This window comes from Sparus aurata, chromosome 22 (genome assembly GCF_900880675.1).
Source record: "Sparus aurata chromosome 22, fSpaAur1.1, whole genome shotgun sequence".
Taxonomy (NCBI): domain Eukaryota; kingdom Metazoa; phylum Chordata; class Actinopteri; order Spariformes; family Sparidae; genus Sparus; species Sparus aurata.
This window is the reverse complement of record NC_044208.1, coordinates 20,833,236-20,849,710: the sequence shown is the minus strand read 5'-3', so window position 1 is coordinate 20,849,710 and position 16,475 is coordinate 20,833,236. Positions and strand designations below refer to the sequence as shown.

The 16,475-nt window shown below is 40.2% G+C and overlaps 1 protein-coding gene across 2 annotated transcripts in view; it reads left to right on the top strand.

Annotated features, from left to right (window-relative positions):
- LOC115573533 (steroid hormone receptor ERR2-like) overlaps window positions 1–15,320 on the top strand; it is a 43,128-nt gene extending 27,808 nt beyond the window's left edge. For both annotated transcript variants that reach the window (XM_030404339.1, XM_030404340.1), the window contains exons 6-7: window positions 6,566–6,835; window positions 10,170–15,320. In XM_030404339.1, the coding sequence (XP_030260199.1) occupies window positions 6,566–6,835; window positions 10,170–10,414 (515 nt within the window). In that variant the 3' untranslated portion in view covers window positions 10,415–15,320. The remainder of the gene's footprint in view (window positions 1–6,565; window positions 6,836–10,169) is intronic.
- The last annotated feature ends 1,155 nt before the right edge of the window (window positions 15,321–16,475 follow it).

The window sequence follows — 16,475 nt, the reverse complement described above, 5'->3', positions numbered from 1 at the left end:
GAAGTAGTTCACTGACTGTTGCACGCACATAAACACCACCCCCGACACACACACACACACACGCACACACACATTCATGCACACACAGGATAATTAACATCTGCTACTCATCTGCACCTAAGGGAGAAGCTAGTCCCATATTCTAAAATCTAATCAATAAAGAGCAGCTGAAACCTTTGATTTGACTGGGTAGGGTAGGAGAGTCTGGGGGGGAGGGGGGAAGGATCCGCCCCTATGTCAATGTATTCCATTTCAATCCGAGACTTAAAGAAAGCAATCCTCTTACTTACTTAAGGATACTACACAGGGCCTATTGTGAAATTGATTTATTTAGGCAAATACTGATGGATCCCCCTCCCCAGGCCTTGTTGACGAATTCTTAAATAAGACTTGTTATGCAAATGTTCTCAGATCTTCTTGTTCTTTTTCGTCTCTATCAGTTGAAACAGACACAGGTGTGTTTAAAGGCAGCGCAGGCTGGACTCACAGGAGCTACACCTCAGTGATCCAATCAAGTGTTGTGCAAATTTTGTACATACTACTTCACAAATGGCCAATTCAGCGTAATTCAACATTTCTTTTTATTGCAATGTAGCGCTGCAACAATCAATTAACTGCTAGTTATTTTGTCAATTGATCAATTAAATGACGATCACAATTTCTCTGAGCACAAGACAACGTCTTTAAATGTCTTGTTTTGTCCGACGAGCAGCACATATACATTTATCGTGCAATCACATAAAACAAAGAAAAGGAACAAATCCCTAATAGAGATTTAATACAATCAACTAAAATTCAACGGTGTATTGTAAATTAATTTCTCCTTCACAACTAGAAACACAGCTTTTTTTTTTCCTTACCTGTGGATTTATTCACTCATTTCCGAGCTGGCACAACACCAACCAGCTGCTGGAGTTCATCCGAGTCACTGATTCGTCAGCAGATTCCTGTGATGCTATTTATCCATCTGGATTGTTAAGGTGTGAGTTGCTCAGTTTTGGAGATATGGGGTGTAGAATATAATGGAATGAAATGGCACACAAATCGTACACACAAACTGATTACCTCAAAATGATGTAAAAGTAGATAAGTCAAGTAGACTCATTTCTCAAACGTGTTAAAACGTTTTGGATCCTATAACGATAATAGTGGTTTCTCTGAGATTATCAGTTTCCTGACTTTTTTAAAGTAAAGTCAGCTTTTAACCTTGTGCTGATGACATCATTGGATGTAAACACTGATGTCGTCCTCCTCAGCTGAGCCTTAATGTTAGCTCGCTTAGTTAGTTAGCCTCGAAAAAATTAGGTTACAAGAAACCGCTCATGACAAGGTCTGTAGATTATCTTGAGTAACAGGCTCATGATTTCTGCAAAGAAACTATCTAGATGGATAAAAAGCATGCAGTTTGTGGTAGTGAAGGTGTGTTGACATCAAAGCTGCCCTCGAAACGACAGAGGATTGACTTTCAAAGCAGAATTTAGCTGTGTGGTCTGATTAGGAGTCTTGGCTTTGTTTGAATATCGGCACGAGGTGAAGGTGCTGCGTAGGGAAAATGCTTTAACGGGGACGATAGGATCTTCACTCACCTGCTGTTTTGAAAAAGAGGCCAAACAGGGTACCTGCAATCAAATTATTCATTTTAATGATAGCTGCAGGGCTGCAGCAACCAATTCAAGACATTTACACCTCAGTCTCTGCTACATTCTCCATGTCTAACTATTGATCTTATGTGCTACAAAGATCTAAATCCAGACCTGACAGAGTTATTAAAGGGGCATGTGACACTCTGGGGACATTTTACCCGGGGCCACTGGGTCAGGGTGTCACCGAGTAACGATTAAGACAAAAGGGGTCCCTACAGTTTAACAGTCCACTCCCTCCATTACACTCATAGCCCACTGAGCAAATGGCCTTAACGATGAGGTAATAAGAGTCATTACTGCAGATCGCTCCATTAATGTAAAAGTCCTTCAACATGCACATGTGGAGACCGAGGAAACATGTAACGTTGAATAGATTCTTCTGTTTGAAGGCTTTAATATTTGTGGTGTACAGCTGGACTAGTTAATAGGCAAGTTTGTCTTTTCTTTAGCAGACATTTATACTAAATATATATCCGAGGCTTTAAAAATAAAACACGTTTTGTCTTCAAGAACACGACAGTTGGAGACGTGGCTCTTCCTGTGTGTTTGTAGCGAGGATGACTGTAACTCATCACTGCAGGCGGCCACTGATTGGATGTTACACACACTGTCACGAAAAATGGAAACAGAATCGTGCCGCTGGTGTCAGGAGGTCAGAGGTGGCCACTAATTTGTGCAGCTGTTAACACACACGCACCATCTCAGACATGTAAGTGCACACAACATGTGTTGATTTATATTCCAGGCAACAGCGTTCAGCGCCCTCTGGTATTTAACTCAGTTTTCTTCCCCTTTCCTCTCTTCTCTCCCACACACACACACACACACACACACACACACACACACACACACACACACACACACAAAACCTCTCTTTTTCTCAACCATCATATCTTTCACACACACTCTCTGGCTTCCTTGTTCTCTCGCTCCCCTGGCTCTCCCCCCCCTCCTGCTGCTCCTGCTCATATAGGGCCCTCTAGTCTCATTATTACCTCTGTCTTTTTATTAGGCCCATTAGGGCTCTTAGGAGGCCTGTAATGATACTAAATGAATAGAGAGTGAACTGCTGTCTGTTTTAGACCTAGCTCTCAATGACAGCTTCAAGCTTCACTGCCAACCACTCAGTCTCTTCCTTGCACTGAATAGGGATTCAATTACTTATCTGATCTGTACCTGTACTGTACTGTTGCACAGCCAGAGAGCTTTGCTTTTCTGAAAAACAATCACAAAGGTCCCACGGTGTGTTATAAATCAAATGGTAGCCTACAGTCGTTCAGCTTGGCTGCCAACATCAGGGGGTGTTACATGTAGATGTACAGTCTACATGTAGATTTACAGTCTTAGTGAGGAGGATTTAGTTTCAAATTCACTATTCTCCAATCATGTGTTACAAAGGTGGAAGATGGACTCCAACACTGGAGCCCAGTGATTGTATCTTGACTCCCACATGTGATTTGGTTTCAGCAACAAAAACACTTTTGTTAAAGGAAAGATTGTGCCGTCAGTTAAATGTTAGTATACGTGACTCATGCTGCACATATTTAACCAAGACCAGTATCTTTACCGTACTGTACCCAGTGGCTATGAATGACTCATTATAAAGATGATACTAAAAAGTTCTTTAAAAGATGTTTATCATGCTTTAGTTGTCATACCGTGTCAGTAAACTTTCCACTAATACATTCAGCAACAACTTTTTTTCCTTGTGTATCCTGCAGAGAATTACGTCTGTATGAAGGCAATTTTTAAGGAAAAAAACTTTTATTAACTGGAAAAAAAACACACCAACCCATTAAAATACATTCTTTATGGAGGCTAAAACCAAAAGCACAGTACATAAAATCTCTAGAACAGGGCTGTCCAAACCTTTCTTCCCGAGGTGCCCAGTACTAAAACTTTAAAGCAAAGCAGCATTTTTATCTCACCTCTAACAATAAAAACAGCATAAACACATTGAGTTCATCTGTAACACAGCTAACACTAGGTTGCTATATGCTAGCCGATGAGGCAGCAACGGCTAGCTTTGAAGCTAATTGCATTTTCTATTACTTTTCTTTCTTTTTCATTTAAAACGATCAATTACAAACCATTAGTATGTTAGCGAACATAGCGCATAAGACGGTAGCTAAATTCTGTCATGATGGAGAAAAAACAGGTAAACTAGTTTGGATAAAAGGTAACTAGCCTAGCATAGCATAGCAGCCTCTATCATCTCAAGTTCTGACTCTAGAGAATTCACACAACTGTATGTGTTTAATTCAGCTGTAAATCACATTTAAATGTATTGAACGTTGTTTGTTTTATGCACTGTGAAATATATTTTATTTTATTAGACATACATGTTCACAGTAGGGAGTATAGTAGAAAGATAGAAAGCTGTTACTTTGTCAAAAAAGGCAGAGGGCTGTATCTGCCTTTTTTTCAGTATCTACTATCGACTTTTAAAGATATAACATGAAGGCATTACAACCTTTCTATCTATTACGCAGTTTGCCTCACAGCCTATAAACTTTAAACTCTTTTACTAGATTTCTCATCCAGCCTTCACAGGGCTGAACAGTATATTATAATTAATTTTTTTATAGCGCAGTGAAAGACTGTGCTATCCCCTCTCTCCGTTCATGCCTTTATGTCATCACAAGGGGAGAACACTGCAGAGACACAGACAAACACATTCCCAAGTTTGCTCAATATTGTGTCATGTTTGGTCAAACGGCAGTAAATCACTAGAGTGACAGATTGATATTTCATCAGGGGGAATCACCCTCCACAGCGAAACTTAACTCAGGCACCTCCGGGCGACTCACCTGAAGCTCCGGGCGACCCGTGGGGAGCCAGGAAGTCACTCCAGCGCTTGAGTAAATTGAGTGGAAGGTAAAAAAACATGCTGGGGAAAAAAAAAAAGATGATAAAGTAAATGAGGAGACGGGTGACGGATCTTGAGTAGAGAAAAGGTGTATTGAAAACAGAAAATTGAGCGTGTAACAAAAGAAATGGTGCCCAAAGCATGAAAAGTACTATGAAACTGATTTATTTATAGTAGGATTTACTCAACGTATTTTGGCTTTTCCTGGGCATGTTACATGTGAGAAGTACAGACATCGATCGTCCCTTGTTATTCTAAATACACCTCACAGGATTGAAGCCATTAATTGTCTTTTAACGAGTCTTTAAGGGTTGGAGAGTAAATTCACGAGTTCTTTACGCAGCCTCGAGTATCTACATTCAGTGATCCCGCAGCCCCTCCATCCCCCCCACTAAACGTGTACCGGATGTCCTCCATCAGCTGTCTGTTTGTCAGATCTGAGGCTTGGATCGATCCCCCTTTCGCATTTGGTGGACTGATTACAATCTACTAATCAATGACACCCCCAGCACTCTTTTCTCTCTCCCTCATTCTCTCTCTCTCTCTCCGTCGTTTCTCTATTTGCTTGATAAGAACCATCAGGAGGACCCCTTTTAAGTCAACCTGCCCCATTCCCCGTCCATACAACCTCAGATTTAAGTAAGCAGAGTGGTGGGTTCAAGGCCCGGGTCAATACTCCCAATCACCTTCCCATTCACTATAGAGAGCTGAGAGGTATTGTGGCGCTCGAGGTCTTTTCAGATGTCCGTCTGTTTGATGTGGTGTGTGTGTGCGTGTGTGTGTGTGTAAATGTTAGACACGAGAGTTGATGGGACGACCTCCACGTCCTGGATGAATTGTTAACTCGAGTACATAAGGTTGAGCGAGACACAAAGTAATCAGGAAGGTGTTTATCAGGTGTAATTAATGTGTGTTTTTGTTTCGTCCTGGACTGAAGATCTTTCCCATCATTGAACCATTATGTCACCTGTAGTGGATCGTACCTTTAAATAGGTCCATATTATTTATGCACAGAAATTAAGTGCATATATGGTTAAGTACCACATTTAAGTATGACTGATGCACTTTTATTTATCCTACTTTTACTACACTACAGTTATTTGACTATTTTAGTCGCAAAATACGTGAAGTACGAACATTCCCCTGGTGCCCCGAGCTCCTTGTCTGGGCCAATAGCTGCAAAGCTAACTGAGCTAACTAGCTATTGTTAGTATGAATTCAACCATTAGCTAATACTTACATACTGCACCTTTAAATATATCTTGACGATACCTTTGTACTTCTGTAATGTCGTCAAGTGGCTATAAAAGAAAAGTGAATTATCACAAATAAAAAAATGTGCATAACATTACAACAAATATGTTTTCCAAGGTCACTGAGCAAACTCTTCCACTGATGCACTTGTCCAATACACTCAGGCTTAATTTTCCTAATTATAAATGCAAGATTGCCTCTCGGAAATGTACATGATTGATTGACTAACTTCAGATGAAGTAAATAATCTGATGAAGAAATGTTTGAGGAATGAAGTCCACTATAACTCGGTGCTGAGTTTTTCCGACTTATTTAAGTTTGATGAAAAACTGAAAATCCAGAATTCATTTGTAATAAAAAATAATTCATTTTGTATTCTTTCTTCTTCACCATGACAAGAGCTGGTTAGGTTTACGAGTGGATTTGTCCTCACTAATCGGTCTCTCATGCGCTCATGTACTTGGCTGCAGAAGGACTGACTGTCGACGGTTGATGGTTGAAGCAGCCCCGGCTCATGTTTCAAAGGCCTCTACCCTTGACTGATTTATATTCTTCCCTTAAGCCACCGCATACAGCCATCGGCCTGTGTTTCATGTTGGACTTCTCTGGGGATTATGCAGCGTTATATACAGTACACAGCCCATAAAACATACGGATATACTTGAGACGGCCAATTACAGAGCAGTGAGGTTAATGGGTCGGTCTCATGACTTGTCATGTGGTTATGAAGTGTGTGTGTGCCGAGCAGTACCTTGAAAGAAAATCCCCAAAAACCAACATTTACATTTTAATTCTGCAGGTTTTTCCACTCTCTCGCTGGCAGACCAGATGAGTTTACTGCAGAGTGCCTGGATGGAGATACTGGTGCTGAGCATCGTGTTTCGCTCGCTGCCCTGTGAGGACGAGATTGTGTACGCGGAGGACTACGTGGTGGATGAGGAGCAGGCGAGGATCTCAGGCCTGCTGGATCTGCACGTCGCCATCCTGCCGCTGGTGCGGCGCTACAAGAAGCTGCGCATGGAGAAGGAGGAGTTTGTCTCGCTCAAAGCCATCGCCCTCGCCAACTCAGGTACGGTTTACCTCTTCAATCCCACTGGGTGTTTAAAGCATACAGTGCTTTATTTTAAATTCCAGTGACAATACACCAATTGTTTTTGGCTGAATTTTGGGGAAATGTGGAAAGACATCAAGAGTAGAATTTTTCATGGAGTCTTGAATATCATTCACTCTATGACACATAATACAGTATCAATAAAAGCTGAAACTAGCCACAAAATGTGGAATTAACAACCTTCTCAAAAGAAATCCCCAAAGAACTTGCTTGAGGTAATTTTTGCTTTTGTGAAAGAGAGAGTTAAGAGTTAATGTGCTTCAGAGGGGATGGAAATATGAATTCGTTCTGACATAGTCATGTCATGACTGATCAGCCATTTACATTCACAGAGAAGAGAGGAAGTTGTGTCCACTGGCGCTATCTTTTCTGGGTTTTTCTCCTTCTTCTTCTTCATCTTCCTCTTCTTCTTCTTCTTCTTCTTCTTTTCCTTCTTCTTCATCTGCATCAAAACGTCTTTCGTTTTTACAACATTTCAAACAGTTTGCCTGGCAATAAGATGGAATCACAGTTACTGTAAAAGTGTGAGTGTGTACATTAGGTTACTTTTGGTTTAAAGACAAAAATGATGTAAACCTAAAGGTTCTAGTCAATATGTATATACATATATACGTATATATGTATATATTTTTTGCTTTACAAACTCAAAGGTGCCTCAACAAGAAGGTACATCTCTATGTCCAATCGTACATGGATCTCAAAGGTTGGCATTTAATTAAAACAAACAAAGAAATAAAACAAAAAAAATGTCAAACGCTCGTCTGTATCTGGTGAGCCGATCACTTCTACAATGAAGGATTCCTGATAAGAGGGGACAAAAAGGTCAGAGGCATGGTTGTTTAATTCAAACAATGTGTGCAAGTGTGTGTGTGTCTATATTTTAATTTGTGTGCGTGTGTGTGTGTGTGTGTGTGTGTGTGTGCGTGTGTGTGTGTGTGACTGTCACATTGCGCTCTCATTCTCTCCATCTCCATAACAGTAGCTGCCAGCGCGCCACAGCCGAGGGAGATATATTTAGCATTTCATTAGGAAAACAGGGGCTGTCAATAAAATGTGTTAAGTGGAGTGGAATGAGCGTCGGGGAGCGACGGGCCTCGTTTGTTCCAATGTGAAGATGCTGTGCCTGTATCGACAGTTTGCTTTTCATGAGGCCGGGCCTGTCCCCCCACTAATCAATGCCTGTTAGGAGTCTTTTCTCCTGCCTGACTGAAAAATGAAAAATGCTGAGCCCAGAGCTTTAGTCTTCTGATGACAAACTCTCCATGGGAGAGTGGAGCGAGGAGGGGAGGGGTGATGGAAAGACAGGGATGTGTAAAGGTAAGGGAGAAGTGTGAGAGAGGAAGGCCGGGGTTGAGAGGAGGGCTCAGCGAGGGCGAGAGGGCAGCCTCGGCTCGTTTGAACACAGTCTCGGGGAGCTTCGGGCTCCAGGGGTCCTGTGGGTGTGACAGCTGTGGAAATTCATGGCCATTGATTTTGTAATTAGCGGAGTATCGACGGGATTGACGCCAGGCTGCTGACGGATTACATGGAAATTGTTTCTTCAAAGTTAGTTTTGCATTCCGCCCCTAACCTCCTCCAACACACACACACACACACACACACACACACGAAAAAAAGGCTCACTGTGCAGTTTACACACACTGACACACATTTGAAAACATATTCTCTTTATCCCCTCCTCTTTCTTCTCTTTCTTCAAAGACACACACACACACTCGCGCAGCCAAACGAGGATCAGATCAGTATTAACATGAAGGTTTCAAATGAAGAGTGCTGGAACACATGTGCGGTCCACATAGCCTAGTTAATTTCCCAAGATAGAAACGCAATTTACACAGAAGGCGACTGGTAAAAGAGACTTAATCAGTCAGTTAGGAACATAATTAGCCTTGTACTTTCCCTTTTTTTCTGCCTCATTTACATGTTTGTACACGGTCTCACTCCGCTCCACAACTTTGGCGACGCACAGCCGAGCCGATCTAATTCGCTCGCACGCTTCAATCAGCGGCCACGTTTGGTTCAGCTCCAGTAATACAGTGTGTTTAGGATGAGGCGAGTCCGTCTTATTCCAGTGAGATGAAATGGTTTCAATTCAATTAGAATACAGAATTGAATCCACATTTTGTGTTGCACAGTTTTATCTGTCGGTTAATGAATTGTGGATATGATCCGTCCACAGATGAGAGCTGACACTGTAGGTCTGTGCAGTGAAATTGGCTTAAAGCAAACTGCTGCTTGTCCATTAAAACGCTCTCTGTCAGCGTGTCCTTTGGAGGACAAGCCTGTTTTTTTGTTTTTTTCTCCCCCGACTTGTAGACTTACACATAGAGAGCAGTTTTTAATAAGTCTCAACTGGTTTTATTTTAGAGCCTATACATAAGGGGGCCAACTGCTCTTTCTTATGGAAATGAAGGCCATCTGCCGCCATCATTCAGCTGAACGATATCCTAGTAATGCAGCCATCTGAATTCATTAGCAGGGGGGGGGATGTATGTGGTCGCATGATACCAAAAGAAATGAATCTTTTTCCTGTCCCGCAATATATTTATACAGACCTACAGTACCTCTCCCTCTCTGTCCCTAGAGTCCCGGCCACGCATAGGCATTTATTTAAGGAGTGTCATTAAGCACTAACAAGAGGAAAAAACCTCTCTTCAAAATTGCATGTTTGCAAAGAGCGGTTGCAGAATTCAAAGCTGCAAAAACCAAGTCGTTGTTGCTGCTGTGGATCCAGATTTGTCATGCTGCAGATCAATAGAAAATGCTTTTCATTTAATACGTGTGTAATTTAAAGGTACACTGCAGAGTATTTGTCCACTAGTAGTGCTATGGAGCAACATGTTTGCATACGGGCCTCTTTGTCAACTATGCCTGTGAGCATATTAGGTACGCGTGACGCTGATGGACAGTCAGTAGCTATAACGTGCTAACAGAGGTAGCACTGCACAGGCAAAGGCAGGAAAGAGCAAGACAGCTAGCTAGCAAACATGAGTGTACACAATGCACCATTTGAATTATCAAAAAAAAGGTTTAGCCAATGTTTTATGAAGAACAAAATGCACTCAAAACCTTTCTCAGACCTATATTTATATGTATATATAATTATATTTTTAGCAAAACTGTTGTCATGTGTACCCACAATGCATTTGGGTGAGTAAGACTGAAGACAGACACTGCTTTTTGTTATCATTTGTAAACATGAAAACTCCACTGGGCACCTATAATGTGTTCCTCTAAAATATTAACGATCTTTCCTTCTTCCATCCTTCCCCACCACCCTTCTTTGCTGCAGACTCCATGCACATAGAGAATATCGAGGCGGTCCAAAGGCTCCAGGATTCTCTCCATGAGGCCCTGCAGGACTTTGAGGGCTCCCAGCATCCGGAGGACCCTCGGCGGGCGGGCAAGCTGCTAATGACCCTGCCTCTGCTCCGTCAGACCGCCACCAAGGCCGTGCAGCACTTCTACAGCATCAAAATGCAGGGCAAAGTCCCCATGCACAAACTATTCCTCGAGATGCTGGAGGCCAAGGCTTGACACCCGGGCCAGACGTTTGACGGACAGCTGCACCACCCAATGGGAGGCGAGGGACAGCCCATTAAAAAAATAATAAAAGGTGGTGTGCCAACTGACGGTGAAAGGATAAAGCTTGTGGACTACTGAGTCATTTTAACACTTTTAAATGGTAATAAATGTAAAAGAAAAAGGGACTTGAGACGGTTTTAAAAAGGGTGAATATCAACCTGATTGACATGGGATCATGATGATGTATATAATGATGTTGTGTACAGAGATCAGGCAACTGCGGTCTTGTTATAACCAGAGACCCGTTGCTCTATATCACCTGAAGCTTCTGTGAATTTGTTTCTTATCTTATTTTCATCTCAAAAATGGAAGTGTGTTAATATAAATGTCCTAAAGAACTGTACGGCTACGTGGCCACATTATGTGTTTCTTTCATATTTTCTAAGCTCAGTTGTGAAAGCAATAGTCTCTAACTGGTCTACATATAATACGTGTACTGTATATTGTGTGAAATTGCACTGGGCAGGTGGGCGGGGGGGTGAATTGTTAGACATATTCTTATATTCGTCATCGAAGGAAGCGCTACCCGCCACGGGTATGTAAGATTCTCGATTTTCCTCGTAATATATTTACCTCGTAGTTGCTTCATTGACTCAGCGGTTTTAGTCAACTTGGTGCTTTCGGAAGGACAATGACTGGCCAGTGATCAAAGTTCAAAAAGAGTTTGCACTAAGCATCTATGAATAACGCGGCAATAATGGGTATCGTGCTTGCAAGCTCTGTCTGGTAGCATCTGAGTGTCAGTCAGTGGTTTTTTCGCTCATAGTGACTACAATCCCGTCCTCACTCCCCTCTGTGTTCAGTGTCATATACGAGTATTGGCAACTAAGCATACTGTGAAAAAATACACATGATAAGCTATATTCTGTACTGAGAACTTTTAACCTAAACTTTAACCTAAACTGTACTATTATTTATTTAAATACAGGTAAAAGACACAATAACAGCAACACCTATGCAATCTAATGCAATCGAACCTGATAGCCCTGCAATAAATTCTACCTTTGTGAAGTTTATGATGTTCAGATATGTGTTGATTCAACTCTTTGGTCATTTTTCAGTCTGTAGTTTGTGATGGTGCTGTTTTAGATTGCATTATGTTGTGTAGATTTTGCCTTTTCTCTTGTGTTTACCCCTCGTTTGTTTAGGTTGTATTCTCAAACAACAAGTGTCACTATATTGTTCAATGATTAGTCAGATTAGTCTTCTTTTGTTTCTTGCTCATATGTGATACCAAAGTCTGTGTGCTAGCATCGCAAACCCAAACTGTAAACATTAAACACATGATCCTGTATTTTGTTTTAGCAGTGTGAACTACGGGTTAAATAATTCAAACTTTGACATTTTGACTCTGATGTCCCCATTCACAAATGAGAGAAAATCTTAAAAAGACCTCATGTCTTCTCGACTGGCTACGACCATTTTCACTAACTGATCTGAGTAGAGCATGAGAGCCTCTGTTGTCAACACTTGGACGAACTGCAAACTGAACTGTTGTAAAACCAGAACTTTGTTAAAGGAGACCTAATATGTTTTATAATTGTTTCCCATCCTTCAGTTTGTTATGTAGGTTATTTAAAGTTAAAAAGGTAAAAGTTCACACCAATTAAATCTCCTCTCTCCCAAAAAATCACTGCTCCTTAAACGCCTAGCTGGTATTCCCACCTTGAATTCCATGACTTTGTGACATCACTAAGTCACCATGTCACACATTTGTATAATTTATGCCTAGTGGCTAGTTTGGCAGGTAAGAATGAATTTGGCAAAGCTGCTCTCTTGTTATTAGCAGTGCTGGATCAGGTGTGTTTGAGCTGGCCGATCAGAGTAGACTGAGCATGTAAAGCTATTCTAGCAGTAACCCAAAATAAAATAATGATCCCTTAATATAGCAAAATACATAACCTTTAAGTTACTTTATGACTTTGTTTACATTTGTTAATTAAAATTTGGGCCTGAGGTGCATGGTTGTCGTAGCATATCATATTCTTCTTGACATTTAATTCAAAGGTGCTTTATGGACGTGGAAATAAAAAGAAACTGTCATTAAAGTACAGTTTGTAAATATATTTGGACAGCACACAATAACAGCAATACGAAATTTTTTTAAAATATGCTATGCTACAACAGGCAACTGTGCACCACTGTCCGAAAACAATCATTAGCAAATGTAATCTTAATCATAATGTAACTGAACAGATTTCTGGTTTGACTGCAGTTCTGCATGTACTTTGTCCAAGTGGTGTTGCCGTACCTAGCCTTCCTGAAACAACTTTACCAGCAAGGCCAAAATTCACCTGGATTTTCTCCTTCATTGTTTAAATCTTAAAATGACTGCATTTAAAAACCTCTTGGATTTAATGATGCAACAGATTGCTAGAGGTTTAAATATTAATGTGCAACAATATAATGACACTTGTGTTTCCGAGACAAACTTGAATTACCTTCCGAACTCAAATTTAGCAACGTAGTAGCGACAGATGTCTCTCCGACATTATGTTTATTTCCTGCTCATTGTTATCAAGGTGCTGATAATTCAGACTAGCACTGTATGTACGTTTCTACAAACACTGACACTCTGAGGTGCACAAACTAAGTTAATAAATCTGTATAGTCCAGAAGTGATAGTCGACTTTTATAGCGTAATATCTATCAATTGTAAACCAGTTGCCAAAATATTCAAAGCAAGCAATCAGATTAATGTGATGACGTTATCAACATGTTATCGTAAGATCAAAATAATACGACAATAGGTTAATGAGCTGCTCTTAGGACTGTAGTGAGACAGATGCTGTCCCTTACGAACGCTTTAAAGCATCTTTAAAGTGTCAAGTGCCATTAGCTTCTGCCCAAACAAGAAGAAAAACATAACGCCAAGCGACCAGTTACTACACTTGAAGAGATCCCCACAGGAGCAGATGCTATTGATTCACTTCTAATGTAATGCATAGATAATTATAACCCAGTACAGTAGAGAATACAACTCCCATGATGCACTCTTCTAAATGTGTAACCAGCTAAACCCATCTCCACCTGAAAGTGAGGGGTGTTTCACCTCTGTACGGTTGCAAAACCAAAGCATGTAGAGTGGCCAGACACTGATAAAACTGGATGTTACTGACATTACATTATTAATCATTTGATCTTTATTCTGCTAATTCAGCTATTAATTTTGAGAAATTCTTCTACGACAGTGGCGATAGCAGCTGAACAAGATGAAAACATTTAATCTTTTTCATTCCGTCAATACCTGCATTGATCAAACGCGATCTCTGTCGATTATGGGACAAAGTGTGACGTCTGGCTATTAAAAAATGTGACGTTTTTCAGATTTGCGATAGCTTAAGGAGAGTGTTTCAATCAGCTCATGTTGTGCTCATGAGCCGTCCACACAACACCTGACCTTCTCTCCTCTCTCTTCTTTCACTTCACCTCCTCGGTGCACTTTGAAGACTAGATAGCGGGATAATTGTTTCCTAACTTCCCCCTTCTTCTCAAATTAATATAAGAAAAATAAAAGAAAAATGCTTCATTTACTTTCAGACTTCTAAAACGGTTCCGCTGCATCCAATTAATTCTAATTGTCTCCTAAGCTGAAATTCTCAATAGAAATGGAGCAATTAAATTTCTGCTTTGGCTCTACCTTGGGGACAAGAGACGTTTTATTTCGGTTGGCGTCGGTTGGGGAGGGTTTTTTTTTTTTTTTTGTCTAAATCTTTACAAAGGCGATTTCATGGGTGTCTGTAATAGTTTCATAATGGAGCGATCACTGGGCTATGCAAGGCAAATATGGCCACCTATGTTCCTTGTGTTGTGGAGCATCAGACCGACATTTAGTTGTGCTTTGTTTACAACGTGGACATCCTGTACAGTGCTGTACACTGCAAATGTATTGTGCATATTTCACCGTACTATACCGTAGCTGCTGTGCGTTGATATAACTATGATCACCTGTTTAAGTTGAATGAATTTCTCCCACTTGAACAGCTGTATAATATAAATCACTGTATTGAGTCACGTTGGGTCTAAGGTGGGGCATTCTATATTTTCTTCTTCTTCTTCTTTTCCGTGTCTTCCTGGCCCTCACTGCTCATCGATTTTCGGTTATCACCACAGCAGGACGTATAGCGAGAGTGAAGTAGCATAGAACCCTATACCTCAATTCTTATTTTGAAAATTACACAGGGTTTGGAAACGGGCCATGGCTCCCTCCTGGGAATCAGTGGCACAGAAATAAAGTGACATCACTGACTGGGTATTAAAAAAAAAAAAAAATGTAGATGAACCTACTGCAATTGGGGAGCACATTCCTCGGAGGAGAAAGCTGCTTATTCGCTGTTCCATTTGCGGACTTATCTTATCTCCGTGCACTCTGAGATGACGAGATTTACATAAAACACGGAGGAACCTCCCTGGCCGTTCTGGTCCGCGGTGTATAAAGGACTCCTGCTAGGTGTATGTACCGTAGACATGTGATTTACCCGAGAGGTTTACTCCCCTCAAAAGCAATACGTTAGCAATTTGTGATATATGAATCAAGTTAACAGGGAGCTTTGGTTCATTTTTAATTATAAACGTACCCAACGCTCAGATTTTTTTTAAAAAAAGGACAGGGTGACTATGCACACAGACGTTCACGGTCCTTGTGAGACAAAAGGGGAAAAAAATGTGAAAATGTTGGCTGGGTTTCACTGGACAGTTATTGTGTGGCATTTCTTTCTTGTGTTTTGTTTGTTGTGTTCATGCCTAATGTATCCATGTGTAAATATATGCTTTTTTCTTTTTCTTTTTTTTTTGGAGTGAGTCAGATCTAACAGTGCACTGAATGTACAGTGACAATAAAATCACATGGTTTATGTAATCACTGCAAATTATTTCTTTAAATATCTCTATGTCAAGAAGTATCATCCAAAAGAGTTTGTAGTGTATTTAACCATGAAGTTTAACTTAATATGTCAACACTTGACACTTCATGGAATAAGCACCCTCACACTGCTTCCTGGTTTATTATACATGAACTTGATGTTTGATTCCAGTGGTCCTCATTAGATACTAACCAAAAACTTCACAATGAGGAAGACCAGGTGTGATCAGAATGTTGTCATGTCGCAGAATAGAGGAAGAGTAGAGGAAAAAATAAAGAAACAAGAGGAGAAATCGAGGAAACTGATTACCTGAAAGATATTAATTTTGATGTCCTAATATTTGTAATTTTAACTTTGAGTTTGCACAACTTTAATTTAATAGTCTTTTTTACTTGGTAATTCTCAGGTAGTCTTTTTTTTAAAAGTCAACTTTTAAAATGTACAGTGTACCTCTTGAAGATTGCTTCTACACTGTAAATCTTATCTTTCCAACTTGGAAGTTGACAAAAAGGAACTACCAAATAAAGTAACATTTGAGGTGTCTGAAAATTAAAAATTGATATTAGTAGTGGACTTTTACTTGGTGTAGTTTGAGGTAATCAGTGCAAGTGTATGGATACCTTAATAATACTTTTTCATTGGGTTTATTTTAACACCAGTTTGTTAATATCTTAAACATCCCCTCCACACAGGTTTGCAGGGAAACATAAAAATCTTCAAATGTGTGTTTGACATGGTGGTTTTTGCAGGATTAAATGTATATTTTCCACATTATAAATCCTTATAAAGGAACCTTTTTCTTCCTGCTCTTTAAAAAATTTCAGAATAGATGACAACTTCAACTGCCGGACACAAGATTCAAAATTCAAGATGTTTTATTTTCATATACACATAGTTTGCACCAGGCAATGAAATTCTTAATTTGCAAGTTTCCCTTCACACAAAAATGTAGAACACAAAAATATAAAATATACTTAAAGGAAAATAGATAAATGACAAGCATGTTAGCATGTGTAAAGTTTGCATGCAGCAGAAGGCACTGAAAGACATGAGCTTTTTCAATGTTCAAAAGTGCTTCTCTGCTGTACACAATCCTTCCGTGCCAGCACCTTACATTAACTATACACAACAACACTAAAAGAAATACTAAA